The following is a 15714-nucleotide window of genomic DNA, read 5'->3' on the forward strand; positions in this document are numbered from 1 at the left end:
AACAATCTTTTAGGTAAATCCAGGTTTTAGCTTAGGTTTACTTATAGTGCAGTACTTGGTAGAAAAAGGCAATCTGTTTCCTATTCTTCATTTATATTCTAAGTTATCTGCATGCTTATCTACTATGATTTCAGCTTATAACCTGTCTGGTACGTTGTTACTTTACTCTGATTCTCTGTTGAAAATGAATTCTTAATGTGTATAATTTCAAAACCAACAGTTGCAAAATGAAACATGGAGATTCGCAGTTTCCTTTTTTAAAAAACTGTTATCAGTTAGGTTGTTTTTGGTTTGAAAATATTTATGCTTAGCCTCCCTAAAACATAATGTCCATCTTATATCAGTGCTTTCACACACTTTCACACACACACACACACACACACACACACACACACACACACACACAGAGTCAAAAACCCTTAAAATTTTTGTTTTCTCAGAGTAATAATATCTTACCCAATCCCTTTGAGCATTTCTGCTATGGTTATTATTGGAAAACCTTAAAAATATCTTAGGGTTTCTGGAGTCCCCGGAGCATCCCTAACCCACATCATGGAAGAGAAATTCTCTCCAGAAGAGTGTAGTTGATCTACATATGAGAGGTGGGTATTACAAACTGAACCTTAGCCCTCCAGTGTTCTACCCTGAAAGGGCACACACGGATTAGTATGGTGGCAGGAAGCAAAGAACCAAGCAAACTTTCTGTACAAAATGTAAGGCAGTTCTTAAGAGGACAGAACATCATTGTTTACATTTTGCAGTCTCTTGCTGTTCATAAGTAAAGATAAATTCCATGAACAATAAAAGTGATTTTAGGAAGACTTAAATCTAAAACTCTGCACTCCATCCTCACTCCTATATTTTGTTTAAATTATCGTATAGCAACTTGAGTTTAAGATTAACTTCTGCCATTCAGATTAATATTGAAAATATTTCCTAAATAATTTAATGACATTGACCACAATATGTAAAGATTTGGTTCTGATAAGATTACAAATAACCAAAAATGTTAACTTTGAGATTCAAAGCCCTGTAAAATCTGGAAAAAGTTGTTTATATAAAGTATACTATAACAATAACATTAAGACTTATTTTTGAAATAAAACATCTCTGAGACACTTAGGAATACATGCTTATTCCACTCTGGATAATTACTAGTACTTTCTGAAATCTGTTGAGAAATAATTTCTGTAAAAAGAGAGCTAGGTGTCAAATTCTAGAAGCTGGGTGTCAAGATTACGTTACAAAATATCGGTTTTCCAGCACTGGCTTGATATAAAATGGTCTTTGAAAAGTATTTTTAAATGCAAATGCAGAACTCTTGATGCTTCCTTTAAGACATGTACTCTGTCATAATTAACGAAGTATGGTCTTGGATTGTCTTCTAATGAGGTATCTGTAGAGTCACGTCTCATTCTGTAAACAGTGTTTTAGAAACATCTTCATCTGAAAATCATGGTAAAGTCTCATTTTACCAAAAACAGAAACACACTGTCAGGCTGACTGCGAGACCGGTGTGTGATGTGAACACAGCTGTCAGGGGTTCCATTTTCTCATGTAGGTGTGCATTTATTGCTCTCGAGTCTGTGACTGCAGGCTAAATAAGGCAGAAAGTAGTCCCCAAACAACTAAAATTAGGGGCTGGATCTCTGACAATTTGCACAAGTTCTGCCCACTTCTTGCCTGTAACTCTGAAGCTGAATAGTACATTTATACATGCCAAATGTGTTCAATAACAAAAGCTTTGCTTTGGACTGTACTTCCTCCCATTTAGATGAACTTCCAGGAACTGCAATGTCAAGAAAATATCATTACTATTCATTGTACCTAGTTACACATTAGTGAATAAGACACAGGGAAAAAACTACCTTAGTTGAAAAAGCAAACTACTGTGAACATAGTTTTATTAGTTTGATTTCTACTCTCTTGAAGCTCCTCTGTTAGAGAAGTGTGTCAGTTTACAAAGCCTGAATAGCCATTATCCCAGTCTCTCCAGTCCACTATCAGGTAGGGACAGAATACTGAAATCAATTACAAGTCTTTCATCTTTTGTACTTTTTCTTTTATAAACCACATGCATGTACCATTTTGATAAACAATAAAAAGCATCAATCTTTGAAATGATATAAAGAAATAAAAACATAGGGTCTAACTTTTCTTATGTAGAAAAAACATGGTAAATATACTTAATGCCTTTAATCTGAAGGCAAAAATCTACTTGTAATGTCTCATCTCAAAGAGATAAAAAATTATTGCTGTGCTATCAATACTGACCTGCAACTCACGTTTTGAAGAGCCCACACCTCCCTTAAAACAAATCTTTCCAGCAGAAAAGTATTCCTACTTAATTATAACACAAATGTTTAAGTCCCAGGATAGGAGTCCACCAATCCCAGCATTTACCATCAGCAACATACTTAGCTGGATGTGGACTATGGCAGTGGGTTTTCCTGAAGTGAGAGACCATATGTTTAAATCTTCCACAGAATGTACATCGTCTATTTTCATCAAGGCTTCTTTGATATAGTCTACATTCAGATTCCTCGGTACACCTATTAGTTCAGAATATATCATTTATAAGTAACATATATTTGGGGGAAAAGTTATACATTATGAATAGGATGCTTTTTAAAAACAAAAAAACCAAATGGCTTTACCAAATTCAATTTAAATGAACATTTTAAAATATATTAATACTTTAAAACATGTACACATATAGCAGGATATACATAAGAGGTTAATAACTACTTTAAAAATGTTCATTCTCACTAAAAAGGGATGTTAAACCATAGTATTTCATCTAACTAGTAAGCTAGGATAGACAAAAAAAAAAAAAGAGGAACATCCAATGATGATAAATTTACTTTTGAGAACTTGTATTTACATGCTTATACTTAATATTAGTAAGGCAGGGGTGCTAAAAATATAACAAAGTAGCAAGGTAAATGGAAATTAAGGAATTAATAAATAAACCCCTAAATATACTTGCGTTAAGAATCAAAACAGTTGCATTCTTGTCGTAGCTCCATAGTGTGTTAGCAGTATGACCTTACTCAAGTTATGCTACCCCTCTGAACCTCAATTTTCTTGTTGGTAAATAGGGATAACAACATGTGCCTTACCAACTTTTCCTAGCTATTATAAGGATCAGATGGGAAGGACATGGGTTCTTGTATGTTATATACATGGAAGGTGGTGTTACCGTAGCCTTGTTAAGTATCAGCAGAAACAAAGAAAAAGAATGGCTCCTGCCCTAAATGTCTCCCCCACCCCCAATCTGAATTAGGGAAGTAATAAATCGACAGTGAGGATATTAGTGAGATCTTACCTTCGAGTATTATAACTACTGTGTCCCATATGATGCGGAATGTTGTAAAAGCCACAAGTAATGAAAATACGTATGTACAGATGGGATCAGCAATCTTGTATTCTGGCTGTAAGATGATTGATCAAGATTGTGTGATTAAATACTGACAGACATAAAACAGACCGTAAAGCAAAGTAAGCCATCCTCTGTCCCCTGTTCTTTAGCAGGACTGGAGAATACCTTCAAAACTTGGATATTGCAATTGAGAAATGTCTTCCCTCTTTCCTAGATTGTTTAAATGTCTTTCCTTGTGGGACCTATTTCCAGAAGTTTAAGTGTTTGTTCTATTGTTTTCCTCTGTGCCTTCTCTAAATCTTCAGCCCAGAACCACAGAATATCAGAGTGGGAAGGAGTTTTAGCAGCCATCAATCTGATTTAAGCCCTTCATATTAAAGAAAAAGGAACTCAAATTTCGAATTGAGTGACTTGCTCAAGTTTAAAGTATTAATGGCAGAGTCCAGACTAGAACCCAGATCTCTGGAATTCACTCCAGTGCCCATTCCATACCTGGCAGTTCAGTGACAAGGCTTAAAACTGAGTTCTCCAGTGAAGGCATGACCAAAGGCAGCTACAGATAAGTTACCTTGTGATGTGACACTATTGTGTTTAGTACTAACAAAAGAGCTATCCTGGTGGCTCACTTACGCTTATGTAAATGCAACCTGAATAGGACTGGCCCTGGTGTCCAGTATGCTGATAAAACACAATCACCTTTAGTTTTAATGTCGAAATTATATATACTTTAAAGCAGAAACATTAGCACTCATATTACCTTGAATCGTATGATGTATGCAGCTATTAGCACTCCGACACTCTGTACCAAGTCCCCCAAAGCGTGTACAAAGGCAGCTCTCACTGCCAGGCTATCCTGCCCATGGCTGCGTCCACATCCGGAACTCGTGGAAGGGGAATTTGGAGGCGGAGAGTGGGAATGGGCATGATGGTGACCAGACTGGTTCAACAGAAACCCCATTCTGTTAAAAGAAAACATAATTTTCTTCCTGATATTAATGATAAAAATATTTGTTACTAATCATACACTAATGAGGCAACATGGAACTCATTCATTTAAAAAATATTTGAGCACCTATTATGTATCAGGTACTGTTTTAGATGCTGGGGTCAAAACAGTGAATAAGACAGATATATCCCTACCCCGACAGAGCTTATGTTCTAGTAGGGAAAGGCTGAGAAGTAAACAAATAAATACCCAATGTACTGGCAATGAGAATGCTTTGAAGAAAAGCATTGCAAGGGGGATGGAGGGTGATGGGGAGTTGTTAGAGAAGGCCTTTCTTCGATTCCCTCTGAGCAGAGATTTGAATGAAATCAGGAAGCAAGTTGTAGTGAAAGAGTGTTCGAGGCAGAAGGAACACCAGGGCAAAGGCCCTGAGATGAAAATCTGCTGCATGTGCTTTAAAAAAGCAAGACAGCCATTGTGGCAAAAATAAAGTGAGCAAGAGCGCTAGGAGATGAGCTGGACTGGTGCACAGGATCTTACTGAAAAGGCTTTGGAAGGATTTCTGATTTTATTGTAGGTACAAATGGAAGCCACTAGGACGGACTGGCAAACCATGGTCTGTAGACCACATGTGGCCCACTGCCTGTGTTTGTTAAGTAAAGTTTTACTGGAACACAGCCATGCTCATTTGTTTACATACTGAATGTGGCTGCTTTTGTTCTATAACAGCTGAGTGGAGTAGCTGCAAAAGAGACTGTATGGCTCTAAAAGCCCAGATATTTAGTATCTGGCCCTTTGCAGAAAAAGTTTGCTGACCTATGATCCAAACGATTAAGTATAAAGCTGAAAAATTTAATAGTTTTTAGGAAAAAAAAGTTGATAGTTTAAAATAAAAATCTCATTAACATAAAAGTATTATAAAAATTAAATTAAAAAAAAGTTTGTCCTAATTAAATTCCTGATTGGTAGTAAACTTCAGTATCACTGAGCAAACTAATGAGGAATTTATAATTCCAACAGCGTTTTATTAACATTTATAAGAAAAACTTATGTACTATATAATTATATTAAAATATCACTGCACATTACTGAATGCATGTATAATAGTTTCTAAGTTCACAGTATTTTAAAATGTTAATGTGAAAATAATACAGAGTGTATGACACATGTCATTGTCATGGTGGATGCATATTATAATTTGTACAAACCCATCTAATGTACAACACCCAGAGTGAACCTTAATGTAAACTATGGACTTGGGGTGATAATGATGTGTCAGTGTAGGTTCATCAATTGTAACAAGTGTATCACTCTGGTGAGGGATGTTGATAATGGCGGAGGCTGTACATGTGTGGGGAGGGGCTACATGGGAAATCTCTGTGCCTTCCCCTCAATTTTGCTGTGAACCTAAATTTCTCTAAAATTACAGTAAAGCCTATTAAATTAAAAAAAAAATAGAGCTTACATTACATTAACTGCAACTCCGACAGCTGCGGTAATGAGCATTATATCTCCATTTATTTCATATTTCATATGGATAGTTCTTTGGACAGCTTCATATAGGAGGAATCCCATAAGTATATACACCAACAGCACACTAATCATAGCTGACAAAACCTCTGGAGGGAAAAATATAAAAAACAAATGTATTTGCAGCATGGTTATTACACTTCATAAAAACTGAACGCTGTACAATCATTTATTTATATCTTCTTTCCTAAGGAGATAAAAGTACTATATCATTTTTGTCATGTTATTTTTCTTTAAAAACTTTTTAGTTGTTTGATATAGAACTTTTTATTGTGGTATAACTGACATATAATCAACCTTATTGTTAGTTTCAGGTATACAACATAAATATATATTTTTATTTAAAAAGTTTAGTAGTTTGGTCTGGCTTCTCCACTAATACTCCTACCACTCCCCACCTTCCCCTCATCTCTTTAGGGTCAAATTATGTATTTCACAGACCATACACATGGTAAAAAATGAAAAACTGAGAAAAAATATTTGTAACATACATGATCACAGGTTAATTTCCTAATAGACAAGTACACTTACAAATCAATAACGAAGTGAGCAAATTGTAAGAAAAATGGATGAAGGGCATAAATAAACAGAAATGGCTAATTTAAAAAAATTAATAATAATGCAAGAAATTCAAATAAGAATAAAATTCCTTTTTGGCCCTTACTAAATTGGCAGATTAAAAAGTTTGATAACAGCCAGAGTTAACAAGGATATTCTGGTGGAAGGATCAAATGGAACTATCTTTTTGGAAAGCAGTTAGTACAACTAATCAAAGTTTCAAATGCATGTATTCCTTAATTTTAGGAATCTACAATATTGATAGAAACACATCCATATGTATGCAAAAATATCTACAGGGTTTTCACTGTAAGTTTGTGTATAGTATCAAAAAAGGTCTGGAGACATCTTAAATGTCCACCAATGAGTTTGGAACTTAATGGATAAATTATGGTATATACATATAATGGGATACCATATAGCCATTTATATAAAAAAAGAAAAACAAAAATTAGGCAAATTGATAATCATAAGAAAAACTAGAATTGTGACATCTGGGAAGTGGGAGTAGGCACTTGGAGAATTTATTTTTCACTTTATTCTTTTCAGTAATGTTTGAAATGTTTTAAGTTTTTAACCACAAATGTATTACTTTTAGACTAAATAAAAACAAAGACATTTTCTAGGCATGCAAGTATTCATGAGTGCAGTCTGACCCAGGAATTCTTCTTCTAGGAATGATATACACACTCATGCCAATTGAATTGCACATGCATAAAATGAGGTATGTTATGAAGCTATTCATCAAGCATTGTACCATTTCCCCGAAAATAAGACCTAGCCAGAAAAGAAGCCATAGCATGATTTTAGGTGCCAAAATATGGCGCCTTGGCATACTGAATATTTTAAGCTGAAGGAGTTTGTGGAAAAGGCACCCTTCTCCCTGAAACAGGTCATAAAACCCTCATATGAGGGGTATGTCCCCTCCACATCCTGGAGGAATCATGCTACAGCTTCTTCTCTGGCTAGGTATTATTTTCGGGGAAGCACAGTATATAACAGCAAATAATGGAAAACAATTAAAAAGTGACTAGTAGAGGACTTGTACATGGAATACTATGAAGCTGTAAAAAAAGAACAAGGTTCTTTACGCTCTGATAGAATAATCTCCAAAATACAGTTATGTGAAAAAAGCAAAGTACAAAATAGTGTGTATGATGTTACCATCTGTATGAAAGGGAAAAAAAGAATATATAAATAATGATCTGTATAAGCAGTCTATGGGAGGGTGTACAAAATACTGATAAAAAACTGGTGGTGAGGAGAATGGGGAATTGGGAGATAGCGATGACTTTGCACTATATATGCTTTTATACCATATGAATGTTATACCATGTGAGTATAAAGTAGAAACAATTTTATATATTTTCTAAATAACAAAAAATAGGGCAATGTGAAATATATATTAAAATAATCAACTAACATCATTATATAAAGCAAGTGCTGACACACAAAACAATAAATGCAAGAAAATACTTTTAAAGAAAATTTTTCCTTTAGAGGAACCAGACATTAATCCTGGTAAGTGTTAAAAGGTAAAACAATCTGGAAAACGGTTATCTGGATCAACTCATTGCTCAAAGGTTTCAGGCAATTCGAGTATACTGGACTTTGATACACTTTAATTCCAACCTATAAATTATAACAGAAAAGTTATCTAGCAACTATAAGCTGTTTCCTGAAGACATCTCATTAATTTAGACAGCACTCCAATAAACTGTGCATCAACAGAACAGATGTTGGAATAAGACAAAAAAACACAATTACTGTTCAAAACCATGGTACACTTATTCTTAACATACTAATAATGATCATATCTTGAAAGAGACACAGGGCTGAAGAAAACAGAGCAAAGACCAACTGAAATATACAAAGCTGTGGAGAGACAACCGTATTAAGTCCAGGCTCTAAGCTCCTTGAGAATACGACCAAGTTAACATTCTATGTCACATTTATTGTAGCACTCAGCAGTGTGGCTGGCATATAGTAGGTATTCAAATATTTATGGATACATTTTTATAATGAAGTTAGGTTGAGCAAAGGAAGATAAAAAGCTACACAGTTAAGAAGGTTAAGCTACTGTAAATATAAATAACAGGTTACTGTAGTCCCCCCCCATCTGCAGTTTTGCTTTTTGCGGTTTCAGTTATCCATGGACCACCTTGGTCTGAAAATATTAAATGGAAAATTCCAGGTAAAAACCATTCCTACGTTTTAAATTATACACCGTTCTGAGTAGTGTGATGAAATCTCAAGCTGTTCTGCTCTGTCCCACCCAGGACGTGAATCATCCCTTTGTCCAGTGTATCCATGGTGTATATATGCTCCCTGACTATTAGTCACTCAGTAGCCCTCTCAGTTATGAGACTGGTTATGAGAGGGGGGGGGGAGAGGGAGAGATATCACTTTCACATAACTTTTATTACAGTATATCATTATAATTGTTCTATTTTGTTATTATTGTTGTTAATTTCTTACCATGCCTAATTTATAAATTAAACTTTATCACAGGGTTTAAGTATAGGAAAAATAGTATATGAGTATATAGGGTTCAATACTATCCATAGTTTCAGGCATCTACTGGGGGTGTTGGAATGTATCCCCTACAGATAAGAGGGTACTTAATGTATTTACTAAATCCTCCCAAACAAAAAATAAATAGATTAAAATAGAAGAATTAAGCCAAATACAAAACAGAAAATACATGGAATTTCTTCTCTTAAGTTGTACCTGCTGATGATAAAATAAACATATATAAATATTATAAAGAAAAGAATTAAAAATTTTTTTAAACTGTAAAATCTCATGTACTAGTGGCAGCCTCATTTTACTCACAAAGAAAGAGAACTTTAATTCTCTTTAAAATTGGTATTTAAAAAATACCAATCCTTTTCGAGCTCTTCCAAAAAAAAGAAAGAGAACTTTAATCATATGTCAAAGTTGAAGTTAGCAATTAGGACACCATAATTTTTAAGGTGAGTTAATCAAATTTTTAAATATGAAATTATAAAGCAATACACTTTACATTTATATTCATAGCTATACAAGTTAATGACATACAGATGTGATTGCTTATGAAAATCTAAAGCCAATAATTAAAAAGTCTTTCAAAACCCCCTATAATTAGGCTGACCATACTTTCCAGTTTTCCCAGAACAGTCCCAATTTATGCTTATTGTCCTAGTATAATTACTAAAAGTGCCCCATTTTACTATAAAAAATGTCCTGGTTTGGATGATAAGTTATCTAGTTACCCTAGTAGGTCTGCCAGATAAAATACTGCTTGCCCAGTTAAATTTGCATTTCAGATAAACAACAAATAATATTTTAATATAAGCATGTCCCATGCAGTATTTTGGACATATTGGGCATCCTGTAAGAGCCGCATGTGCACGCATGCATGTGCTAAATCTGGTAAATCCATACCCTAGGGGTAATTTTCCTAAACACTTAAAATTACCTTTTTGTGAACTCTCAGATAAGACAAAACGACCTTCAAAATAACGTAAAATGAAAGTCAAACTAAAGCAGAAACATAGTGCCTTGGCAAGGAGTATCCCACCGGTAGAAGGTTCATCAGGCTACTGCAGCTGAAAACACAGTTTTCCACATCACAGTTTTCACCCACATTTGAGTGGCATAAAAGGGATCCCAATGCTTGTCCACACAGTTAAGAGTAATGGAATTCGGCTGATTCCTACAGATTCCCAAATGACAAGATACTGCTATCAATGACATCCCTTTTCCAGCAATTAATAAAGAATGTGCCTCATATCTAGTTCCCTTGATGAAAAGCAAAGACATTCATCTGTTATTTTTTATTTTAATCACCTGTCAAAATATCTTCTAGCCAGAAAAGTGATGAATGCAAAAGGGAGAAAAAATTTTTAAGTCGATTTTTAGGGCTGAGATTTATAATTGAGAAATATAAAGCATAGATAATACTATATAGTTAAAAATCCTAATAGTAGTAATATGACCATTCTGATAAAAATGAACAAAAAGCTCTTTCATTGTGAATAAATTAAACTTTGGTGAAATATCATGAATAGGACTAATTAGTGTTTAAAAAATTTTCCTAGTATTTTTAACATGATGGAATGTAGATAAACATAGATAGGCAAAATGTTTTTTCTCCCCACATTTAAGAAAGAGGGAAGCTTTCAATCAACAACCAAATTATGACTTGTTCCAATCTTCTCATTCATGCTCTGGGTTGGTCTCCGGTCACATAATATACAGTCAAGTTTTTCAAGACAAAAGGAGTGCATAACATTAAGATTTTTCATTTTCTAAAGGAAACTCAGGAATTTCACAATTGAAACACTAGATTTCTTTAAGTACCCCATTAGTTTTAGGTCAACTTGACTAAAGGGAAATTTAGCAAAAATGAAAAACTCTTGAATGAGATTTTTATGGAAGTTCTAAAAACCTATTATTATAGTAGTTTTAACATAGTTTGCTACTTTACACACAAATAATTAAATTAGTCTTCGTGGCTGAACTGTAGCATTGGAGTGGGGAATAAGATGAGTAAATATGTATTTTTTTGTTATAACACCACTTGGGTCTTTTTGTTTAGCTGAAATATAAATAAATGGTTATGCTAAATGATCTAATAAAGACGAAAATACACCCTGATTTCACATACAGAGAATAAATAGTTTGGGCTTGAATGGCCAATAAATAGTAAGAGAAAAAATTAAATGGGAGAAAACATAGATGATTATCAAGTTTTGATAGTACTAAAAAATATAAAAAAAAGTTTACTGCACATTTTAACACATTTATAAATTGCCAAACTAGAGGTTTTCAAAGTTCACATGAAAAACAATGAGTACTTCTCTGTCCTGTTATTCTCCATCATAGTATCTTATTCTTTCCTCTTTGTAGCATTTAATACTATTTGTGATTATGTTGTGTTTATGTACATATTTACTGCCTGTCTCCCCACCCTCTACTATTATTCATTCAACAAATAAGCATTGAGTGCCTATTCAGTGAATGAATAACAGTCGGCTTCACCTATGTAAACCACACTCAACCCAAGCATATTTGCTTTTTTGTGTGTTTGTGAGTGCTGCCTAGCTGTATAGGTCTATATCATAACTGTTGACTTTGTTAATGCTATGATGCCAATAAGGAATACATTTCCCTTGAATTATAAAATATTTGTCTATTATCTTGAAGAACAATATATAGTACATATCTAAAGACAGATTTCAGAGATCTATAAAAATCAGTAGGGAAGAAGAGTGGAGATATAGTCTCTCTTCTATTTCCTTCTGTGTGATTTATCTTTTCTACCTTCTTCAGATAGAAGATAGAAGAAAACAGAAGAAAAATCAGTGGGCTGTACTGTATTTGCCTAGGACTTCCAAATTCCTATTTTTATTTCAACTCAGTCACAGACAACCCTATAGTACTCAGCGTCAGACATCACATGGGATTTTTAGTGGCCCACTCTAGCCACTAGAATGCCAAGATAAAGTGCAGTTTGTCTTTGGATCCTCTCACCTCCTATTCTAAATAATCGCCTATTTCCTGCCTTCTTACCAGTCGCTCTACCCACCCCAAGGTGCCAGCACTACAAGTTGACTTTTGGCTCTCCAACATTCATTACCTCACTCATGTCCTCCTCCTGCCACAGTAAAACTCCCGTTTCTAGGAAGTGCATACTCTTTTCCTATAGATGTTCATGTAATATGAATTAATTCTCACTAAGATGTGAATAATGAATAGGCAGGACTTGTCAGGGGTGGGAGGAAGTTGTTAAAATGAATCACTAACGAGACAGAAGAGATTTTTTTTTTTTGGTCTGCGTTTGTGGGGGAAGAGATTTTTTAGCTGAATACTTTCGGCTCCTTTAGCATCAGGGAATAATAAAATAACAAACGGAGCAGAATTAGCATCATAACCGTGTACCTACCTCATCACATCTGCCAAGGCCTTTGTTCAGAACACACTGCTATAAAAGCCTCCTGCGTGGGCACTTTGTCATTAACTTAGGCTGCTGATTTCATTACCACAGTGTGTATCTTGCTTTTTATTTCACATACAGGCAACTTTGCTTACTACTGTCCTTTCACATGATCACTATCTTTATCTAATCCATACGCCTCTTCAGCTTAAGAACTGGAAAAAAGCTATATATAAATAAAGTCAATTACACTCATAATCCACAGAGAAGGATAAAAGTAGAAGGCAAGCAAGGGGGCGGGGATGTTCACTTTAGAATAGCATGTTCCTTTGTCTGGGAGATAGTGTCATTCCTCCTAAAGATTTGTGGGATTTCTCCCACAGTGTGGTTTCATTAAGTTCTAAGATGGCATAACCACAGTTAAATAAATCCAGGCTTTTAAAAATAACTCACATATGGTTTCTTCCCTGTTCTCCCCATTTCCACACAAAAACCTGCTATTGTTGCTCACTATAAAGTAATAAATAGAGAAAATAAAAAGAAAAATCTGAATGATTTTACACAATCTATGAGATCACATGAAGGACAGTACTAACAGAATGGAACTGACTCCTGGGACAGCCACTTGGGCTTACCCTTCAAATCTAAAATTACAATTCTGTCACCTTGACTGGAGGACTTCTGCTAAAATAAATTTTGTTACATTGCCAAAAGTGTTACCAAAGACCCAAGTCAAAAAGCACTTCTTTTAAAATTGTTATTTAATCATCAGGGTGAATCATTTTACTTTTCTCCTAGCTGAAGCAGTTATGCTGAGAGAATAAGAATTCTGATTGGGGGGAAGGGAAAGCAGGCAATTTTGGAGCATAGATCATTTTGAGAGATATAAAAAGTCCAGGTAAGATGATATACTGGCAGGTAAAAGAGGGAAGGAAAAGAAGACTGGAACTAACTTTTATGGGAATTGACTCTGTGCCAAGTACCATGTTAGGTACTTATACCTTACCACCTTACTTTACGTATTTTTTATAATTCTCAATACAAATATTATCATCCCTATTTTACAGAAGAAACTCATACTTGGGAGAAGTTAAATTATTCTCCAAAAGGTCATTCTCCATATAGCTAGTAAAACTGTGTATCTCAGATATGAACCAAAGACAATTTAACCACAAAACTCTAAAGTGGTAAGTACCAAACAAATGAACAGGATGCGCCCCTGACTGAGATAAGGAAGAAGAAACTCTCTTCTGACTAATTTCTTTATTTGTCAGAAGGACCTATAAATCAGGTTTGTACCAGCAGCTATGTCACAGATCAAATAAATTTGTATAGTTTGTGAACTACAGTTTCAAAATTATAAACAAAGGTTTTCAAGTCCCAAATATTTTAATCCCAAAATTTCAAAAATACCACTACTCCCAAATGGAAATTAATTTACCCCAAACACAAATGACTTGAGGATCATGAGCTATACTAAATTATCTGTTTCACAGTTTTCATATTCTTATTTACTCAGCCTGACTATGCAACAATTTGATTAATAATCTTTTACACGTATAGCACTTATTAGTGCCAGAAACAGCGTTTAGTATATCTGTTCTTGTATTTAGTTAATTCATGGTATAGAAGGAGACACAGCTTCATAAAAAATAGCTATAAAAATGTGGTAAATGCTGTTAGGCATGTATGAAGTGTTATGAGAAAACACAAAATAAATAAATTTAGGAAATGATAACTACTACTTTCTATCATTCAGACACACACCTCCAAGTCTAGAACTGGACATACAGTATGCTGCCTTTTTCATAAAAAAGGGTAGCAGGGAGCAGGATATGAACATATACATGTATTTGCTTATACTTTCAAAAGGAAATGCTGGAAGGATAGGCCAGAAACGAATTAAAATAGCTACGAATAAGAAGTGGGGTGGGAGGGTGGGTTGGAGGGGACAGAATAAAGGTAAGACTTCTCTGAAGACTTCTGTACAAATCTTTTCTTTTAAAAAATAATTTTTGACTTTTGCAACATTTTTCACATATTTACAAAATAAATCAACAAATAAAAAACCAACCCTTCCTACCCCTCTATGCCATCAAAACAAAACAAAATTCAACAACAGTAACAAAGCAGAAGTTTCTTAGGGGGATTCCTTCTGCAGTGTTCTTCAGGACTCGAATTCCCAGGTTTTGATATTAGATGTCACAAGAGGCACACTATTTAAACGTGTCCGATATAAACATACCTTCCCCACAGAACTTCTAGATTATGCAAGCAGCAGCGGTATTTTGTGGAACACAGGGACAGCCACTGCTTTGGTTTATAGCTTTATTCAAGTCTACATATCTTTGTTGTCTTTTTAATCCTCCCCAAGTCACTGTAAGTTTTTCTTCCATTACTATCGCCACTTAAAAGAACAGAATAAGGGAAATGAGCGCTATATCTAGATATGTCCTCGGAAGGTTTTGGAATACAAAGAACCCAAAAGGCCCTTCTAGTGTGAGGGCTTGAGTCCCTCCTTAGCGCTGGAAAATATTCATCTAGCTCTGTCTTAAATTTTCATCTATCTCTTCCTTTAATTTTTTTAAATGACTTAAACATTTAGATAAAATTCACCATTTTAACAATTTTACAGTGTATAATTCGGTGGCTTTTGGTAGCCACACAAAGTTGGGCAACAATCACCACTAATTCCAGAGTGTGCTCATTACCCCAAAATAAACCCTAACTCATTAAGCAGTCACTTCCTTTTATTTTTCAAGTTCTCTTTTTCTGAGGTTCTTAAGTACAACTTTGGACCTCCTAGATTGTGCTTTTATAATTTTTAACTTTTTCCTCCTGTTTTTTTATCTTTTTTGTTCTGTATTCTGGGAGACTTTCTTGATTATATTTTCTAATCCTACTGAAAAAAAATTTTTTTTAAAGTTCAGCAATGTTTCAGTTTCAAAGAGCTTTTTCTTATGTTTCTGTTTCAAAATATTTTACTGTTTTATTATTCTGAGTATGTTAATAAGATAATTTAAAACATTTTCTTTTGTTCCATAAGTTACTTCTCTCTTCTCTGGAACTAATTTTTCTGTTAGGTTAGTTTTGTTCATTTTCTTTCATGCTGCTGGTTTTTCTCATTTGCAGGAAGATCCTTGGTTGTCCCTTCACATTTAGGACAGAAGAAAAGGGAAACCATCCTTTGTAAGAAGGAAATGCCAGAAAGGTAAGTGATCAACTAATTAAAATGGTTACTAATAATCAGTGTAGGGAAGGGCAGAATAGTGAGTAGGTGGGAAACCAAGCTATGAGGCTGCAGAACCCTGATTTGAGTATAAAAAAAGACTTCTTTTCAACTAGAAGTCTTCAACTAGAAGTCTAGAAGCTTCAGCT

The 15714-nt window shown here is 34.5% G+C and overlaps 1 protein-coding gene and 1 long non-coding RNA gene across 2 annotated transcripts in view; one reads left to right on the top strand and one right to left on the bottom strand.

Annotated features, from left to right (window-relative positions):
* LOC109396657 (uncharacterized) overlaps positions 1 to 15714 on the top strand; it is a 34839-nt gene that overhangs the window by 14427 nt on the left and 4698 nt on the right. The window contains exon 3 of the long non-coding RNA XR_002126881.1: positions 15469 to 15547. This is a non-coding gene — a long non-coding RNA (uncharacterized LOC109396657). The remainder of the gene's footprint in view (positions 1 to 15468; positions 15548 to 15714) is intronic.
* SLC30A4 (solute carrier family 30 member 4) overlaps positions 284 to 15714 on the bottom strand; it is a 25977-nt gene continuing 10546 nt past the window's right edge. The window contains exons 4-8 of the mRNA XM_019668670.1: positions 5794 to 5947; positions 4140 to 4341; positions 3329 to 3434; positions 2418 to 2552; positions 284 to 1789 (exon numbers count right to left, since the gene is read on the bottom strand). Of these exons, the coding sequence (XP_019524215.1) occupies positions 1635 to 1789; positions 2418 to 2552; positions 3329 to 3434; positions 4140 to 4341; positions 5794 to 5947 (752 nt within the window). The 3' untranslated portion in view covers positions 284 to 1634. The remainder of the gene's footprint in view (positions 1790 to 2417; positions 2553 to 3328; positions 3435 to 4139; positions 4342 to 5793; positions 5948 to 15714) is intronic.

The sequence above is a fragment of the Hipposideros armiger genome, unplaced genomic scaffold, assembly GCF_001890085.2.
Source record: "Hipposideros armiger isolate ML-2016 unplaced genomic scaffold, ASM189008v1 scaffold_531, whole genome shotgun sequence".
Lineage (NCBI taxonomy): Eukaryota > Metazoa > Chordata > Mammalia > Chiroptera > Hipposideridae > Hipposideros > Hipposideros armiger.